We start from the raw sequence: 18,705 nt of genomic DNA, 5'->3' as shown, positions 1-18,705 counted from the left end.
GACTTTACTTTTGCTCGGATAAGCAACAAGAATTTTAATTCATTAACAAAAAAAATGATATAACTTTTAAATTTAACAGTAATGCAAAACATAACAACAACACTTTTTAAAACATATTAGATCATCTTTACAATACAGAATTTTCTTGCCCTGATAAGCAACAAGAATTTATAATTCAGTATCCAAAAAAATAACACAACTTTCAAATTTAACAGTTAGATAAACATATTAGATAAACTTTACAATACAGTATTTATTTTCCCTGATAACAGTGAACAACTGTTTTTATAAAATGAATGAAAGGATTCTCTCCAGACAGACGTACTTCCCTGTGGTACAAAAATTCACAGAAATGGTCCGCTAGACAGTCTGTCGGTATTCCACTTCTTAAACTTCTTTTTACTACTCGCCAAGAATTTTCAATAGTTTGGGCATTTGCACCCAAACCGGTCAATGGATCAATGAAATTTTCAGAATGGTTTACGGTAAAATGTACAAATCCATGATCGGTTAAAATGTACAAATCCATGATCGGTAAAATGTATAAATCCATGATCGGTAAAATGTACAAATCCATGAACAGTTAAATGAAAGTAAGATTTCCACAAGTCTGTGACTATTACGGTTTCTGGTTTTACATGTTTTAATATCAAAGGTATCAGAGTTTCCACGTCTCTCTTGTTGTCAGAATAGATCTCGAGTCTGTATCAATGCTCTCTTCTATTCCCTTCACGTACAGTTTCTATTAATCGGAACATCCAAATTCCTTCAACTAATCTCCCACGGTTGTATTTTCTTTTGCCAATTTTACATTCATCAACATCTACTAGAATGGGGGGGGGTGGGGGGGGGGGGGGGTGGGGGGGGGGGGGGGTGGGGGGGGGGGGGGGTGGGGGGGGGGGGGGGTGGGGGGGGGGGGGGGTGGGGGGGGGGTTGGAAGGTGGACATTGTGGTGGGCACGCCCGGGCGCATGGAAGACCTGATATCCGGAGGTCAACTGTCGCTGACTCAGTGTCGCTTCTTCGTACTGGATGAAGCGGACGGGCTGCTCAAGCAAGGGTACACTGAACTCATTGATCGTCTGCATCGGCAGATCCCTAAGATTACGTCTGATGGCAAACGCCTACAGATGATCGTGTGCTCGGCCACACTTCATGCTTTTGAAGTAAAAAAGATGGCGGTATGTTTATTCCATGGTTTCCTTTCTTTTGAAATGTTGAAAACTATCAAACTATAGCAAGGTTAAAATGATTTTTAAATGTTAGTTGTATCAATTTAAATTTTAAATATTACAACAAAATATATAACCAAGTAGTCTACATATACATATTTCTTTCATTAGTTATAAGAACAATTACTTTACTGATATGATTTCTCTATTGTTTTTTTTATTACTTATACATTTTTCATACTTTTAAAATACAGCTATATCACTGTCATATTCTTTGAGTATGATAAAAGTATACTTTTTCAGTTTAGAAAAGATAAGAGACAGCCAGACTGATCTAACTGAAATCTTGGTAACAGTTACAGTTAACCCTCTTCCGATTACAATAATCCAAATTGCGCACTGGTGGGTGCAATAACTGTAATAATATTATATTACACCTTTTTCTTCTTATGTGTGCATATACTCACATTGAATTTTATTTAAAAACTCAATTTGCGCAAAAAAGCATGTCTAGTTTTTATTTATCATTAGCATTTTTTACTGACCAAATTCTCTTAAACTCAGCTGTGTCATTCTGTGCTATATATAAACTAGTTTTACACTGTATGATGGTACTTAATCATCAACTAACATTGAAGGAATTTCCAGGGACTGGATGAAACAGAAGGCCAATGGTCTCAACTTTTGTGGGGTGTTGGTATATGCCAAAATTTTGATGCGGAATTCCAATTTGGATTTAATCCCTTCTTGATAAGATTTTAATAAACTGTATTGTATCCACCAAACAAGACAGATAACTCAAACCTTGAGACCAAGACAAGATCATAATAAATATTATAAGTCACTGATATTTTGTCTTTGTTTGTGGTTGCTTCATAACAGGAAAGAGAGAGGCACTAATACTGTAATTTATATGGAATGTAATATATATTTTAATGTTCATTCTCTATTTTCTCACATATGGTGTGAAAACGAACATTGACTGAATTTCACTTGGTTAACAAGTTATTATTATTGTGCTGTGCTCAAGAAGTACTTATTTTAATAAAACATACAGACCCTGGAGAAAATCGAACTTAACCGGATGTGACTTTGAGCCAAACCCACCTGCCTTGCTCTAAAAACAATGACAATAACTGTGTTTAACAGGAACGACTGATGCATTTCCCGACTTGGGTTGACCTGAAGGGGGAGGATGCAGTACCTGAGACAGTACACCATGTTGTGGTTATGGTGGATCCACAGAAGGACAACTCCTGGCACAATCTGCGGAAACATGTACAGACTGATGGCGTACACCACAGCGACAATGTGCGGCCTGGCAATAACACTGCAGGTATGTATCTAGATTAGGGGTGGATGGCAGTGTTTAAGATGGTACACCATATCGGTGGTTATAGTGACTCACAGAAGGACAACTGTCACAATCTGCAGAAACATGTACAGACTGATGGTGTACACCACAGCGACAATGTAAGGCCTGACAATAACACTGCGGGTATCCATCCTGATTATGGGTGGATGGGAGTGAGTTTCTGTACATGGGCCAAAAAGGTGTACATTCTATTCCTCTCAAAATTTTTAAATAAAATTGGAAAAAATTTTTGCCAGTGTTTTAATTCTTTAAAACTCCACAATGCCAAAGTTTTTAGCTTGTACATGCTATTCATTGATATATTTGACAAAAAATATAGCACCAAAGATTGGGCAGTTTAGTGAATGATAATAGAAATATAGAACTGTCAAAAACAATTTTCAATGTAGGCTATGGTGGAATAGTGCAAAAATGTTAAGGAAAGATAGCTACTTCCCTTTTGTTAATTTTCTAAATTAGACATGTGTGGTAAATTTACAGGACAATTTTATATTTATAGTCTAATAATGTCAGATATGCTAAGTTAATAACTTCAATTCTTCTGGACATTTATTATTTACCAAATCTTAATACAAAAGTTCAATCTTATTGTTTGTAGGAATATTATAAATAATCTTCATAGAGTTTATCTATAATCAGTTGAAGTGTTTTAAGTTTGATATGTATTGCTTTTGTTTCTGTTTGTTCTTTGCAACCTAGTGTCACAATATACAGGGTGTTCAGAAAACGGTGCCACAAACTTTTGTGAGATATAGTATTCATCATTTTAAACAATAAATATCATGTAAACACAGGTCGAGAAATGTCTTGTTTAGCCGCTAGCCGCCATTATGTATTTTTCATGAAAAAATTATCTCTAAAACCAGTTAAACATAATACATAAGAGAAAGATTAATAAAAATTATTGTGTTATTTTCTTTTATATTAACAAAATGGCGTCTGTTGAAATTTTTTTAAAGTACTATTGGAATTGTTATAAAAATTACAAAATAGTTGGTATCTTGTTAAAGTTTTATAACCTATGTAAAACCGCTGATAGATATTAAAAGACAAAATGTTGGTGCTCCCAACTTGTACAAGGGTACCTTTAAAGTGGTCGTGCTCGCTTAAGCATTCATGAATTTGATTGCAACAAGTACTGTTGGAATTGTAACAAAATTGTTCAAATAGCTGATGAATAGTAAATTTTTATATCTATACAGAATTTTTTCTTATTTGACTTTAAACATTTTCAGCAGACTCCATTTTTGTAATATAAAGGAAAATAACACAATAATTTTCCTCTTATCTATTTAAACATATCTGCCAAATTTGGTTCTTTAGCTTAACAAGTTTTAGAGATAATAATTTTTTATACAAAATACAAAATGGCGGCAAGGGGCTAAACGAGACATTTCTCGACTGATAACATTTATTGTTCAAAATGATGAATACTGTAATTCACAGAAGTTTGTGACACCCTTTTGTGAACACCTTCTATAAATTAATTTTGATTGATAACTAAAAATTAGTTTAAAAAAATATTTCTTTTCAAGAAGTCCCATTTCGTAAAATATCCTACCTGACTAGGAGAGGAAAAAATCAATCCCGTATTCTTGTACAAGACTTGACTATCTTGAATCTTGTAAGTTGTAATTGGTGGTAAAATTATCTGTTTCTTCTTCCAAAGACCTTATTGGCTCTTATGAAAGAGTGTTATATAATTTGATTGTTGCAGAAACCTTGTCAGAGGCAGTGAAGCTGTTGAAAGGAGAGTACTGCGTGCGAGCCATTAACAAACACAAGATGGACCGAGCCATCATATTCTGCCGAACCAAACTGGACTGTGACAACCTTGAAAAATATTTTAATCAGCTCGGTATGTCAATAGTTTTTAATATCTATGTAGTGTAAATAATGATTTTTAAATACCAGTCAATCGGTATTTTTCAGTTATGGACAGGTAGATAGATATAAGTGTACATGTTTTTTTTTTATCTAAAGATGTGTCTGTATTATTTTTAATTCAGTTGTGTCATAATTAATTGGTTTCCTTAAAACATACAAGAGGCCAAATGAAGTATTATGCACAATGGATATTGTAGTCATGGAATTGATTATGTATTTGTGGGACAGGTGGAGGACCTAACAACCGCAGTAACCCCTACTCTTGTGTGTGTCTGCATGGTGACCGCAAACCTCACGAGCGCAAAGCCAACCTGGAGCAGTTCAAACGACAAGAAGCCAAGTTTCTTATCTGCACCGATGTGGCTGCCAGAGGCCTTGATATTTCCGGATTACCTTTCAGTGAGTCTTGTCTTACACATGTAACCATTGTCATGTCTAGTTGACTTGTAAGATTTCATTGATTGTGTTAATAGGGTGAATTATAGTTAAATTTTTACAGTTATGTATGATGTAAAGATTTTCAAATACATTTAGTAATTTGATTTTGATCAAAGTTTAATGGTACATGTACAGATGTTTAAGTTGCTCTTGTAGTGGTAACACGTGGTATATAAAGATTTCAAATACAATTTAAAGGCAATGAAAAGTTACCTTATAAACATAATCGTACCCATTTACAAAATAATATTGGTTTTTTATTTCCATTTAACAATTTGGTGGTGAAATTCCGATACATAGGAAGTTATGTGACAAGTTATTATTGATTGCATCAAGTTTTATTTTGATAATTGTGCATTAAAACGCATTGGTGGATAACCAAAGTAAAGAAGTGTTGTAGTTGTGTAAGTAATATTTGACTATGATTTCACATTTTTATGTCTTAAGTTTGTACATTGACAATTGTGTGATGGATCAATTTGCAGATGTTAGGTTTTATGTAGGGAGATAAATTAATAAAATATTTTATTCAAAAAGAGCAAAAATTTACTGTTATTGGAGAGATGTTCATCCAATATTATATCCAGATGCTCGGTTGCTTCAACTATTTGTAAATCTGGAGGCTCGGTAATTTCATCTTTTAGCCTTTCTATGCTAAAAGCTTTGTCTTGGAGGAGTTAGAAACAAGATCATTGTTATCACAACACTACTGTGCTTTGCTCACCGTGATGTAGGTGTTAATGCCCAAGAGCTCAGTGCTCAGTGGAGTTATTGCCAGTTAACAGGACTATCATCAATATACATGAAGGTAGTTTTGAATACATACAAAACTGGGCCCAATACAGAACTCTTAGGGACACTTCTTTTGACCCATTTGTGGTTTCCACGTTATAATTCTTTCAATTCCATTCTGTACTTGTTTTATTTCAGCTATTTGTTCCCTCCTTGTAAAATAGCTTTGAAACCTCAACAGTTTTTCAGTAGTGATTTTCTGTCAGGTGTTTGGGTTTCTAGATAATTGAGTTTTAGTGGGGCCATACTGCATTCTAGAGTATGGCAGTAAAATCAGTTCACTTCCCTCAAATCCCAGGGATTTGATCTTCTGAATTACTGTGATCCAGAGTCCAAGGTTTTGCTGAGGTCACCTGTAACAGTTTTTTTCTCCTTCAAGATTGTTAATTATCTGTTCAATTAGGTCAGTAAGTGCACTTGTTGCTGATTTTCCAGATAAGAACCCATGTTGTTTTGCAGGTAAGATGTTGTTGAAGTTTAAATTATGTTTGAGCTTAACCAATACTAATTTTTTCAATAATTTTACTAATAGTTGGAACTAAAGATGTTGGCCTATTGTTTATTACCTCCCACTTACATTCTTATTTATGGAGAGGATACATGTTTGATGAATTGAGATAAAAAAAGAAAATTTTCCTAGAACAGATAATTATTAATGATGTCAGTGAGGGTTTTAAAAATTTTAACTATTACAACATTTTACCATTTTAGAGTTGATACCATGAATCAAAAGTTGTTGATTTTAGGGAAAACCATGTATTTAAGACCTTTTCATGTGATGCAAGTTGCCATTACATAAGAGTTTCCCCTTGAAATGAATTATTCATCTGAGCATTAATTGTCTTTTGGATGTTAGTCTTGCATAATATTTTCTCAGCTGCAACCATAAAAAAACATATTAAATGTTCACTTACATTGTCAAGAACACTAATAATTTCTTGTGAAACTTCCATCTGCCATGTACTAAATAGAATACATTAGAGGACAATCTCTTGCTGTTGATAATGATCCAGATAGTTTCTGATTTACTTTCGGATATAGCAATAAAAATCTTATTTGTCCCTTATCTTAAGAATCCTCAGTTCCATAATCCTTTTTTTTATGGGCACTTTCATAGCCTTGAAGTTCTTTATAAGCTTAATAGCTCTGGATGTTAAGTGATTTTGAAACTTGGTCTTGATGGCTTTGTTTAGAAAATTCTTTTAGAGGACAGGTATTGTCCAGTGTAGCTGTGAAAATGTCTATGAAAGTACACAATTTTTAGGCTTAACTATTGATAATACACTGTCCTGGAGCGATCATATGAACATAATTTCAAACAAAATATCTTCCGGTATATATATCAAGAGGCATCTAAAATCAGTAGGTACTCAAGCATCCGCTTAAGCATGCTTATTATGCTCTGGTAAAATCCAACATTAAATATGGTTTAATCGTCTCCTGCAGAGAAGCGTATAAAAGTCTGGGCATACTAACCGTCCCAGCACTTTAATGTATACGAAGTAGTTCAACCGACTCAATTTTGACACTTACAACAATTTTCACGACTACAATACTTGACACAACTCCAGATGTGGTCTACCCCGCCACTGAACTAGCCTTTTTTTTTAAGAAACCCATTCTATGTGGAGAAAAAACTCCGAAATCAACTGCCAGAAAACCTTCAAATACTAACAGGAAATGCACTGAAAAAATCGCTTCAAGACTTTCTCATCAAGAAACCATTCTGCAGTCTGGAGGAATTCCTGTACACTACAACACCTGTATTATAAGCTTGCCTATATTTCTGTACTTAATGTTCATGTAATAAAGTAATTTAGGTTTGATTTTTTTGGTTTAAATAAAAAAAACTGCAGATTATAATGGAATACTATCACATTATTGTTTGTCAGCCCTGTTGGATTACATTCATTGTCATTGAAGCCTATAATTCAGTAGGTTGACACAATTTCTCTGCAGGGATGATATATAAAATTTCTTTTCTGTATTATTGTCTGTCTGTCTATTGATCTGTATTCAGGACATCTTGAGAATGAAATGTGCTATAGACTTTGCATGCAACGTCAGTGAAGCCTGCTAAGTGGCATTTGGTGTAGTGTACACCTACTCTGTTTGTTTTAGTTATGGGTGGTTTAAAATTTGTTTGAATGTAAAAATACATATAACTATTATAAATATCTGGAAATATATTTCTTAAGTAAAAGGTATATATTACAAACTAATTTTATAATCTGTAAAAAAATCTTATTTGTTGATAATAAAACTTGTTTTTTTTTTTTAATATAGCCATTTCTCTAAAACTCTGAAAATCCCTTTTTTTATATTGTGTGGTATTCTTAGTTTACATTTGTTTCTTATTTCAGTAAGTCACAAAAGTTTTAATAATTATTGTATAATAGACCCTAACTTAGTACTAACCCAATCATATGTGTAATAACGTTCAATGAATTTCAGTGATCAACGTGACACTCCCAGATGAGAAGAGTAACTACGTGCACCGAATTGGGCGTGTGGGGCGTGCTGAGCGCATGGGCCTGGCAGTCTCGCTGGTGGCTGCAGTACCAGAGAAGGTGTGGTTCCACGGTGAATGGTGCTCCTCTCGCGGCCGCAATTGTTGGAATACCAAACTCACTGACCATGGTGGCTGCTGCATTTGGTACAATGAGAAGCAGGTGTGTACAATAGGGGAAGAGAAAAATGTCATTTGAGTTTATTAAAAGTTTATAGGTATTGTATTAATAAGTACTAAATTATCAATAATAGTCAAGGTAAAGTTGTAACAGATGAAAGCTGTTGAAAATGTCTTCTTACTTCACATATTTTTCAATACATATTCTGCTAAATTAATTTAAGAGGGTTGTAGTAATATTCAAACTTCCGGAGCAACTGGATAGTTTGCTGATTGAAATAAAAACCATACTTTTTTAAGACAACTTTATGTAGTTAGTTGAAATAGTTTTCAAAAAAAAACTGCGATGAGAGATCCAAGTTGGTTTTCAATCCAATTTGTATTCTATTTTTACTGATTGCGCCAAACATACTTGTATTTTACTTGAGGAGTTTCTGTACAGCAACTTGATTTCCCCCAGCTTGTGAAGCACTTGTTTCGGACAGCAACAGGTGGAGCGGGAACATTCCCTATCCTTATGAGCTCTTTGATAATCTCCCCTTTGAATGCAGTGATGGGGATCTTAGGGTTTGTTAGTTTCTTGTATAGATACAAAGCATTTGTTAAGTTGATACTGATCAGTATTTCTACCCTATAATTTCAATTTCATAATATAGTCGAAATATGAAGTAAAAGGGAAAAATTCTGTATTTAAGAAAAACAGCCCGTGTCCCACATAACATATATAGTAAAACTTTAATAACAAATCCTTTAAAAAGGGAAAATAATGGTTATTTTGAATTATTTACATGTGTACAGAATCTATAAAAAAATGTTAAATTATAAAATATCATAATGTAACTAATTAATTTTTGCTTAATGCTGTCCTAGTTCTAATCATAGAGTTTCTTTGGTTTTTTATGTACGGTACTCAACATTTTAGAAGAAAGTTCGTGTGGTTATAGAACAAATAGTAAAAATACAGTAGCAAAAACAATTGTAAAAATGTAGTAGAAACATATAATTAAAAATATAAAAAAAACATGTAATAAAAATGTATAGTTTTATCATTCATTGTTGTTTTAGTATCTGGCTGACATAGAAGATCACCTCAATGTAACAATCCAACAAGTTGACCCTGATATTAATATTCCAGTGAATGAGTTTGATGGGAAAGTTACTTATGGACAGAAGAAATTGAATGCTGGTGAGTATTTTATACTTGTTTTGTAAAAATGCCTTTTGACTGATTTTTTAATGTTTCTTCTTAAAGTGCCAAAGAAAATTTGGCTTGTATACAGCGCCATTATCCCGAGATATTAAAATGTAAACGTAGTAGTTAGACTGAAAGTGGAGGGATCTACTTCCATTGACCCCGGCTTTGGCCCTGCATTGTTCTCTTTTCCTAACTGGCTTTTTGCGTAGATAGAAACACCTGCTATTATTGTATAAGCAAGTATAAAAAGTTAAAATTGTTTTAGAAATTATTTCTTGGTGGTGAAATCAAAGTGAATTAATGTACATTTCTATAAATAATATAACAGACAAATTTCCCTGTGTTTAAATAAATTATAAGAAGAAAATTAAATTGATAAGCTTGCACAGCCACAAGTTGAACAAATTTAATTCATGTCAATAAAGTATTTATTTAAAAATAAGTGAGTGTTAATAGACCAAAAAATATATCGCGAAAGTTGAGTATATTAGAATGGAACTTTTATGCAAGTTTTACATTTTAAAAATTTAACACTATGTACCTAGAGTCAAAATAAAATTAATACTAATAACGTTGTGGAGCATTGTAAAATCACTCAGGCAACAATAACATCCTATACCTACACTTTTCAAGGTTATAGAGCATGCCTGACACCTTTCACTCTTGGTCTTTATCAGAGTTCTAATCTGGATCTAAATCTGTATCATCACTGTTGTATATGTCATATTCCAAATGATGTACTACATCATCCATCGTCAGATTTTTCACTATCATTACATTTTCAAATCATTTTTGGAACTTACTTAGCACTAAAAGTATGCTCATGAGAACAAAATATGAAAATAATATTTCAATAATAATCCACCACCAACAAAATGAGTCAGGAAAAATACAAATGTTAAGTTTAAATAAAAATAAAACTTATGAGCAACTATCATTGGAGCTAAATAGACTAACAAACTGCAGCAAAGCATGTCAAATCCTAATTGATGAGATTATGCAGTATGACACTGAACGGTGCAGGCAAGTTCATTAATGCAGTTAAAGGGAAGAAACTAGGTAAAAACAAAACGCTTTGGATTTCTAATGGATTCTGATGGTACATATGTATATGTATTGCACTTTAAGGGTTAATAATAGAATAAATCACAGTTTTTACCAATTTTGGAAAATTGGTCTTGTTAATAAAAAGATATGGATTGTATATACGAGGTGTGTCCAAAAAGTATCCGACCTTGTCGTCTGGCATGAACTGACGTTATTCTGCGGCAATCTGGTTCCCTTCAAAGTACTCCCCTCCACAAGCCACTACCTTATTCCAACGCTCCTCCCACTTCCGGAAACACTCCTTAAATTCATTTTGCAGAATGGCTAACAGGCCCTTTGTCGGATTTTGTTTTATTTGTTCAACATCGTCAAATCTTTTTCCTTTCAAAGGAATTTTTAATTTCGGAAATAGGCAGAAGTCACAAGGAGCTATATCAGGACTGTAGAGAGGCTGTCGTAGTTGGTTGATGTCGTGTTTGACCAAAAAACGCTGAATAAGATTTGAGGAATGTCCACAGTTCAGGTCGTTTCCTTCACACTGCATCTTGTAGCCGCCTTAGGATCTCAAGATAATACTCATTATTCACTGTCTGGCCTCTTGAAGCATATTCGTGATGAACTGGTAAAAAAACTGGCCATCCTGGTAAAAAAAACTGTCAGCATTGTCTTGCTTTTTTCGGCCGTTGCTCTTCACGAGTTTTCCACTGTGAAGATTGAGCCTTTGTTTCAGGGTCGTAGCCATAAACCCATGACTCATCATCAGTAATAACTTTTTTAAATAGCCCTGGGTCACTTTTTATCAAATCCAGATTGTCCTGTGCGATTTCAAATCGACAGTTCTTTTGGTCTTCTGTCAGCAGCCGAGGAACAAATTTTGCCGAAACACGGTTCATTTTTAAATCTTCGTGTAAAATGTTACAAACTGACGATTTTGATATTCCTAAATCTTCTTCCAGCTCTCGGACAGTCAGTCGACGGTTTTCATTAATTGCTGAACGAACACGTTCAACATTTTCAGCGTTTCTGGCCGTTGAAGGCCTGCCAGATCGGTCATCACTCTCCACTGATATGCGGCCATTTTTAAACCGCCTAAACCACTCTTTTATTTGTGCATCACCCATAGACACGTCACCATAAACTTTCCGTATCATAGTAATCGTCTCTGATGCTGAATGGCCAAGTTTTTGGCAAAATTTAATGCAAATGCGCTGCTCAACACATTCAGTCATATTGAAATGCGACGCACACACACAGCAGTACTGTACAGAACAGAGCACTGTGACTCACTGAATGACCGAATCGTATTCAATGCTTAATATGGGAAGGATTAGGCTCGCCCCTCCCCTCCAATAACTGGTTCGAGCCGGTCGGTTACGCCGTGGCCGCCTACTGGTTGGCGGTCGGATACTTTTTGAACAGACCTTGTACTTACAATTTTGTGCAATGGTGCAGTTTTGGATGTATAAAGCCAGAAAAAGTACCACAATAAATACATAGGGACATTTTAAACTGCTGTGTAATCCCCTAAAACTTAATTTTACATTCATGTATGTTAGCTGACGGCCATTCATTCCTCGTCAAATCATCTAGGCAATGTCATGCACCAACTCAGATTTTGAAGAAACTTTAAATTTGTAATCCTTCCATGTATTTTAGGAAATATACCAAATTTAACATTCTTACATCCACTCATTTTTTTTTTATATAGGCAGTTAAAGTTAGGGCAAAATAAGCGTTTTTACATATTCCAATAACTCCGGACGTACTTCCAATAACGCTTGTACTTTCAATTTGTATCTTCATCATTTATAGTGTAAATGTAATTAAATGCACAATATTATTAAGAAAACTGCTTATTGTTAACATATTTGTCACCATGTTAACACACATGTTGAACATTATACTTTGTGTTCTACTGCCAAGCTCGTGTTATCACGTTCCAAACATCTGCTTCGCTACAAGATGCGTGACAGCTGTAACATGATGCTCATTGGCCTCTAGTAGTATTTATTTAAACTGCTGCAAATCCATAGTAGTGCTGTTTTAATTGCTACTACACTCTGACGGTCAACTAAGGAACTATCATGAAAGCTCATAATAGTGGGTGAGGTTTTACCTGGACTTTAGAAACAAATTAATTGTTATCGCTTTCTGGTTTTTTTCAGTTGTGTTTTTGAAGTTGCTACTGAAAGTTTGCTTTTATTTTCTATTTTGAATGTGATTCAGTTAGTATGGAAGGAATTAGTTTTATTAATGATAAGGTCATTTTATTAATTTTTCTATTTGTACGGATGCGTTGTGTACGGATGAGTTAGGCATTCAGTGGTTTCACTTTCCTGAGAACGATGGCGATCGAAATGCAAACTCAATTTATCAACCATGACCTAATGTGACAATTCAGAAACTCTTTTTACGGCAGCAGACACATCATTATCGATCTTGAATGGACCGTCCGGCTGTTTAGCTGGATATATTTCCATGTTAACTGTATAAAAAGTCTTCGAGTCAGTAACTGCGTAGATCTTAATGCCGTATTTGGCTGGCTTATTAGCAATGACTGCCGAAAACGGCAACGACCTCTGAATGGCTCTAATATTTCATCTATTGTTGCAAATGCTCCAACATTATATGAGGCCTGGCGTTGCCTCACAAACTCTTCAAATATTTCCCTTATGGGAGCTAAATTATCTCTTGCCTTTCTGTAAGCTCTACTTGCTTTGTCATCAAATCTAATTCCCTGAACAAGAGTACAAAATCTCCTTTGAGACATTGTACATGCGAATATGTCTTGAGCAGTACCGTCTGTTCCCCAAAGTTCGTCTGTGCTCTGATGGTTTCCTTTCTTCATGCCAATCAAATATAGCAATCCAAAAAAAGGAAAGAATTTCGTCTCTATTAGTAGGAGGACAATCCTTTTCCCCCCGGGAATAATTCCTCCTCATTACATCTAACTTCTGATTTGTGCCTAAAATGATTTTATCAATAATATTGTCTGTAATAAAAACCTTCCAGCAATCTACAATGTTTGATTTCTCTTGATATGGACGTTTTATAGAAGGAAGTTTTTGCACAATATTTTGTGCAGGTGTTCTGGTCTGTTTTGGCTTGTGAGCTTCCCACATTGTACCATTCTTGCCTTTATAAAAAACACCACGTACCTCATTATTTGTTGCTTGTGGATGTTCAGAAAAATCAGCTATGGGCTCACCATTGTCCGAATCAGCGCCACTTTGTTCAGAATTTGAATTGTGATCACTGTGTTCACTTGCACAATGTGAGTCTGACACTATTCCACTAGCATCAAAGTTTTCCTCTTCTAAGAGCCAATTGGCAATGTCTTCTTCTTGAAAACGCGCCATTACAGTTGAATTCACAATACTATTATTTACATTTAGTCTAGATACTCATATACTGCATAAACACAAGTAAAACAATAAAATATTAACAACAAAACATGAACAGCTGGTAAACACACAAAATTATAAAACAGCTGTAAAACAATTCTTGCACTGAACAGGTTCGCTGTTAGTCGCGTGGTGAGAAAAAACTTCCTCTGAGCAGTCACGCGGTTGCTCGCGTGGTGAGATTGAGACTGGAAGGGCGCGGCGCTGTCTTCCCCCCTCTACTGCTCACCCCCCCTGCGGCAACCGCCGTGTAATGGCGTTTGTCTGTTTTCGTATATAACCTATTTAGATTAACTGAATGATGGAAACGAACATTGTGTAATTAAAAAAAATGTACTTTGGTGAAGTTTTTTCTCACCACGGGAGCGATCGCGGGTTAAAGATATTGCTGAAGTTTGTCCCGAGTTAGCGAAAATAGACAGGAGGTCTCGGAAGCGCGCCCCTCCCAAACTCGGAGCAAAGCATAAAAAAAAAAACAACCACATGCCACTAGTGGGAAGAGAGACAAAGAGAGACAAAATTTCCAGTACATGATATAATGAATTAGATGGCAAACATTTTCATACAAAATACAATTAACTGCAGCACCACGGTGCACCGCGTAACTTACAAACTAGATAACAAAAATAGATAGAATTCCAAATTGACAATAACATAATAAATAGAAATTTGGTATATACGAGGGTCGTCCACAAAGTAACCTCCGTTTTGAAATAAAAAATAAACCAGTTGAGATACAAAAAGTTTATTATATAAATGTTAAAACTACAGCTTTTCTCTACTTTTCTACATATTCACCATACAAATTCAAGCACTTATCATATCTTTTAACAGTTTTTTGAAATTCTGTCTTTTAAAAAATCTGCCGCCTGAGAACGTAGCTAACCTGTCACAGCGTTTTGAAGCTCTTCATCACTCGCAAACCTCTGAGATGCAAGCCACCGCTTCATGTGCGGGAAAAGATAGAAATCACTGGGAACCAGGTCCGGCTGTAGGGGCGGTGGGTCAAAAATGTCTCATTTGAACTTTTCCAAAAGTTCTGTTGTTCTTTGAGCTGTATGAAGGCGGGCGTTGTCATGGACGAACACAACACCAGATGTCAGAAGACCATGACGCTTGTTTTGAATCGCTCGTCGTAGCCATTTTAAGGTTTCACAGTAAAAGGTTTCAGGAAAATGATCCGAAAGTTCCGAGATTGTGAAGCGACTGGTTCTTGCGAATTTTCTCATCCACTTTGTTTACCCAGTCATCACTGACGAGAGATGGCCTACCACTCCGGTCTTCATCGTGAACGTTCGTTCTTCCATTTTTTAAAAAACAAACCCATTGATGGACTACACCTTCCCTCATAATGTTTGGGCCATACACCGCACTCAATTCACGATGAATTTCAGCTGCTGTGTAAATTTTCGACCACAGAAATCTTATTACATCACGTATTTCACACTTGGCGGGATTTTCTATCATAGCGCTCATGTTTTTACGTTGTAACAAGAGAACGCGCGATCGCACGATGCTCTCCCTTGCACAGCTAGAAGCGTACTGAACGGCTGTGCACACACCGATGTGAGAATGGCGGCGCTACTCCCACTACTTATCACGCCACGCCCAAACGGCGGTTACTTTATGGACGACCCTCGTAAATAACATAATAAATAGAAATTTGGTATATAAATAACATAATTTCAGGTACGGCATGTAGGAAAAATTTTTAACTGGTAATTATTATGAACTGAGGGGAGGGAAAAGGTAGTAGAATTTCTCGGCCCACTATTTTTAAAAGGTAATTTGGTTTCAAGTTTGTAGCCGAAAATTAAAAAAAAATATTTAAAGCCGATTTTCGAAGGAGGCGGGGGCTTAGTTGCCTCCACGAATCCGAATTAAATATGAAATCCTCCCCTTCAGATCATGTCACTAAACTAAATAAATAGACTACTAGTTAATATTAACACTGGCCCTCCTCCAGATATAATATCTGGCAGCGCTCCATAAAACCCGATCCTCTCAAGTCCAGTAAAAGAAGAAAGAAAAACATTTTAGCTCCAACCTTGTTCGATAGGAATTGAAGCACAGTCAGTTCAGTTGGAGGACGTTACAGTAGCGCTGGCAGGGCGCGGGCATTCAATGTTGGTTTACCAGTGTTGTTACCATTGGGCAGACTCGCCGCACCAGTCTGTTGACGGCACTCACGGGGACCCTGCCGAAAGTCGTAGAATTAGCCAGCCATGGGCATCAGGACGAGCAGAGAATCAAGTCGCTTCTGCCGAACGTGTCCGACCGCTCCGAACAGTAGCCGCTGCCGGTAAACAGCTGGTCAGTAAACAGTCAAGGTCAACTACCTGACCTCGACTAAACAGTCCATCCAGGCAGAAAATAATCAATACGGTCACTCCCCCACCGACAGACAAAAGTGGCCGAGGTGGGAAAAATAATAGACAAAAATGTCCAAACTGAGCCCCGGCTCAAGTTGATCATGGTGGGAAAAAACATGTAAAACTTGCATTGACTGTGGAGCAGCTCTTTTTTTTTTTTTTTTTTTTTTTTTTTTTTTTTTTTTTTTTTTTTTTTTTTTATAATCTTTAATAGTAACTGATACAGTCGAGAATAATATCAAGTTGAAGATGTTTGATAATTGTGTGGATTATCAAACTAAGGAAGTTACATTTGAGAATCCAAATGTCAGATATTTGGAATCCTCAGGGTTAAGTTTGAAAGTATCTCTGTAATATTTTGATGCAACAGAAATAAATAGATGCTGGATGAATGAGTTAGTGGAGGGAAGTGCTCCAGAATTAACAGAAGCTGATATAAAATGGTTCAAGGACAACTTGGATCTAAAAAAGTAATCCACTCTCTCAAGCAACTAAATTTACTAAATCAACATTGTAAATTACCTTTCCAGCTGGTTCCAACTATCAAATATGACTAGAATTCCTCCCTACAAAGAACAGGGATATCTCAAGTTAACATATTCTAAATAAACTATTATTGTGTTTCAGGGTCTGGATATGAGAATCACGTTGCTCAAATGGCTCCAACTGTTCAAGAACTTGCACAACTTGAGAGCAAAGCTCAGATTGTGTATCTGAATCGCCATTTCAAAAAAGTTAGAACCGTATAAGTCTGGTGTATGTTAATTCATATATGATATGATTCATATATTTTTTGTTATTTTGTTTTATGTCAAAATGGTCACTAAGAACACAACCTATTGTAAGCCATTTATTTAGATTTTTAAAGCTATCAGATAACTTTATGTATTTCTTTAATTTATGCTATTAATCAGTTAAAAATTCAAAAAAATAAATTTATTGCTTACAACATCAAAATATTGTATCACTGATTGCTGGTAAATGTCCAGTAAAATCCTGTTTCCTTCACAATCCTTCCATTGCAAAAACCAAATTTCAAACAAAGAATCAAAATAGTTTTGTTATTTGACTATTCCCACAGTTGTTGAACAAATAGTGTTTCTATCTTTGTCGTCTGATTTGGAACTGCTGCATAAATCAGGCAGCATCAACTGCTACGCTTACCAGGTAATAAACCTCAAAATACTTGTCACAATCACCAGAAGATTTTTTGTACCTTCACAATTCCAAATGGATTATTTTTATGGCCATTCATCACATTTATTTACAAATTACGGCAGTTATGCCACTTAGTATATGAGACGATGATATATTGATACAATAATATATTTCCATTTTCTTCCATAAAAAGCCAAATTTATAAGGCTAATACATTAATACTAACAATAAAATTAACCAATCAAGCCATGCAAAATCAAAATTGACATCATTAAGAAAAACATTTGTCAGCTGATAAATGGGAGGTTAGGTATGTTGTTTGCTTTTGTTTAGTTGTGAGCTGCAGAATTCTGTTGTTGCTTTGTTATTAGACACTGATTACAAATGCAATTTTGCAAATATAAGTGTAGAAGACGTAATTATTTCCTGTGTTCAGATTCACTGGTTTGCAGATTCACGGTTTGTGCGAGGATGATCAACCTGAACCAATATGAAGATTATTTAGGTTAATTTCCAACTATTCAATATGTTTGATAAATTTTAAAGTTATTTTGTGTAGAGTGAATAACAAAATCAGAATTTCCTAGGAAACAAGAAATTTTGAGTAAATGTCAAGCTGATCTAAGTGATCTAAGAGAGAAAAAATACCATAATACATTCCTTTTAGATTTCATATTTGAAATATGCAAATTCCAATTTAATCCTTGGTCAAAAATCATTCCTTGATGTTTCATATTTCCAATTTTTTCAATTAAGCACACCCTGAGTGGCAGTTTGAAATGATGACACAATCAGTATAATGATACACCACCAGTGTTCCTTCCCAAACTAAAATTCATATGTAAAATCCCGCTTATCCGAGTCTTGATTAACCAAGGCCTCCAAAGATAAAAAATGTGTTTTTATAGACCAAGCAGTAGCAGTACAATAATAAGATAATTCGTGTGACTAGCGGCTATATCGATCTGTGAATTTGTACTTTGGCTGTTGCTAGGCATAATACTACAAGCAAAGGCATTAGAATTTCATAGAAAGTTTAAGGATGACGATGACATTTTTACAGCCAATGGTGGATGGTTAGACAGGTGGAACAAACGGCTCGGAATTGGACAGCAGAATATTGTTGATGAAAAATTATCGGCAGATTCTTCATAAACTATAGAATTTCTAAATAAATTGGCAGCAGTTGTTTTGAAGTCTGGTCTAATATCTGATCAAATATTTAACTTCGATGAAA

General features: G+C 35.2%; 1 protein-coding gene across 1 annotated transcript; it reads left to right on the top strand.

Annotated features, from left to right (window-relative positions):
* The first annotated feature begins 945 nt into the window (after positions 1-945).
* On the top strand, positions 946-17,267 carry LOC124357686 (ATP-dependent RNA helicase Ddx1). Its single transcript, XM_046809674.1, has 7 exons — positions 946-1,180; positions 2,321-2,507; positions 4,264-4,404; positions 4,662-4,832; positions 8,118-8,335; positions 9,358-9,478; positions 16,938-17,267. The coding sequence occupies exons 1-7, from the start codon at positions 971-973 to the stop codon at positions 17,057-17,059; spliced, it is 1,170 nt and encodes a 389-aa protein (XP_046665630.1). The 5' UTR covers positions 946-970; the 3' UTR covers positions 17,060-17,267.
* The last annotated feature ends 1,438 nt before the right edge of the window (positions 17,268-18,705 follow it).

Source organism: Homalodisca vitripennis, chromosome 3 (genome assembly GCF_021130785.1).
Source record: "Homalodisca vitripennis isolate AUS2020 chromosome 3, UT_GWSS_2.1, whole genome shotgun sequence".
Taxonomy (NCBI): domain Eukaryota; kingdom Metazoa; phylum Arthropoda; class Insecta; order Hemiptera; family Cicadellidae; genus Homalodisca; species Homalodisca vitripennis.
This window is presented reverse-complemented; position numbering and strand designations above follow the sequence as displayed.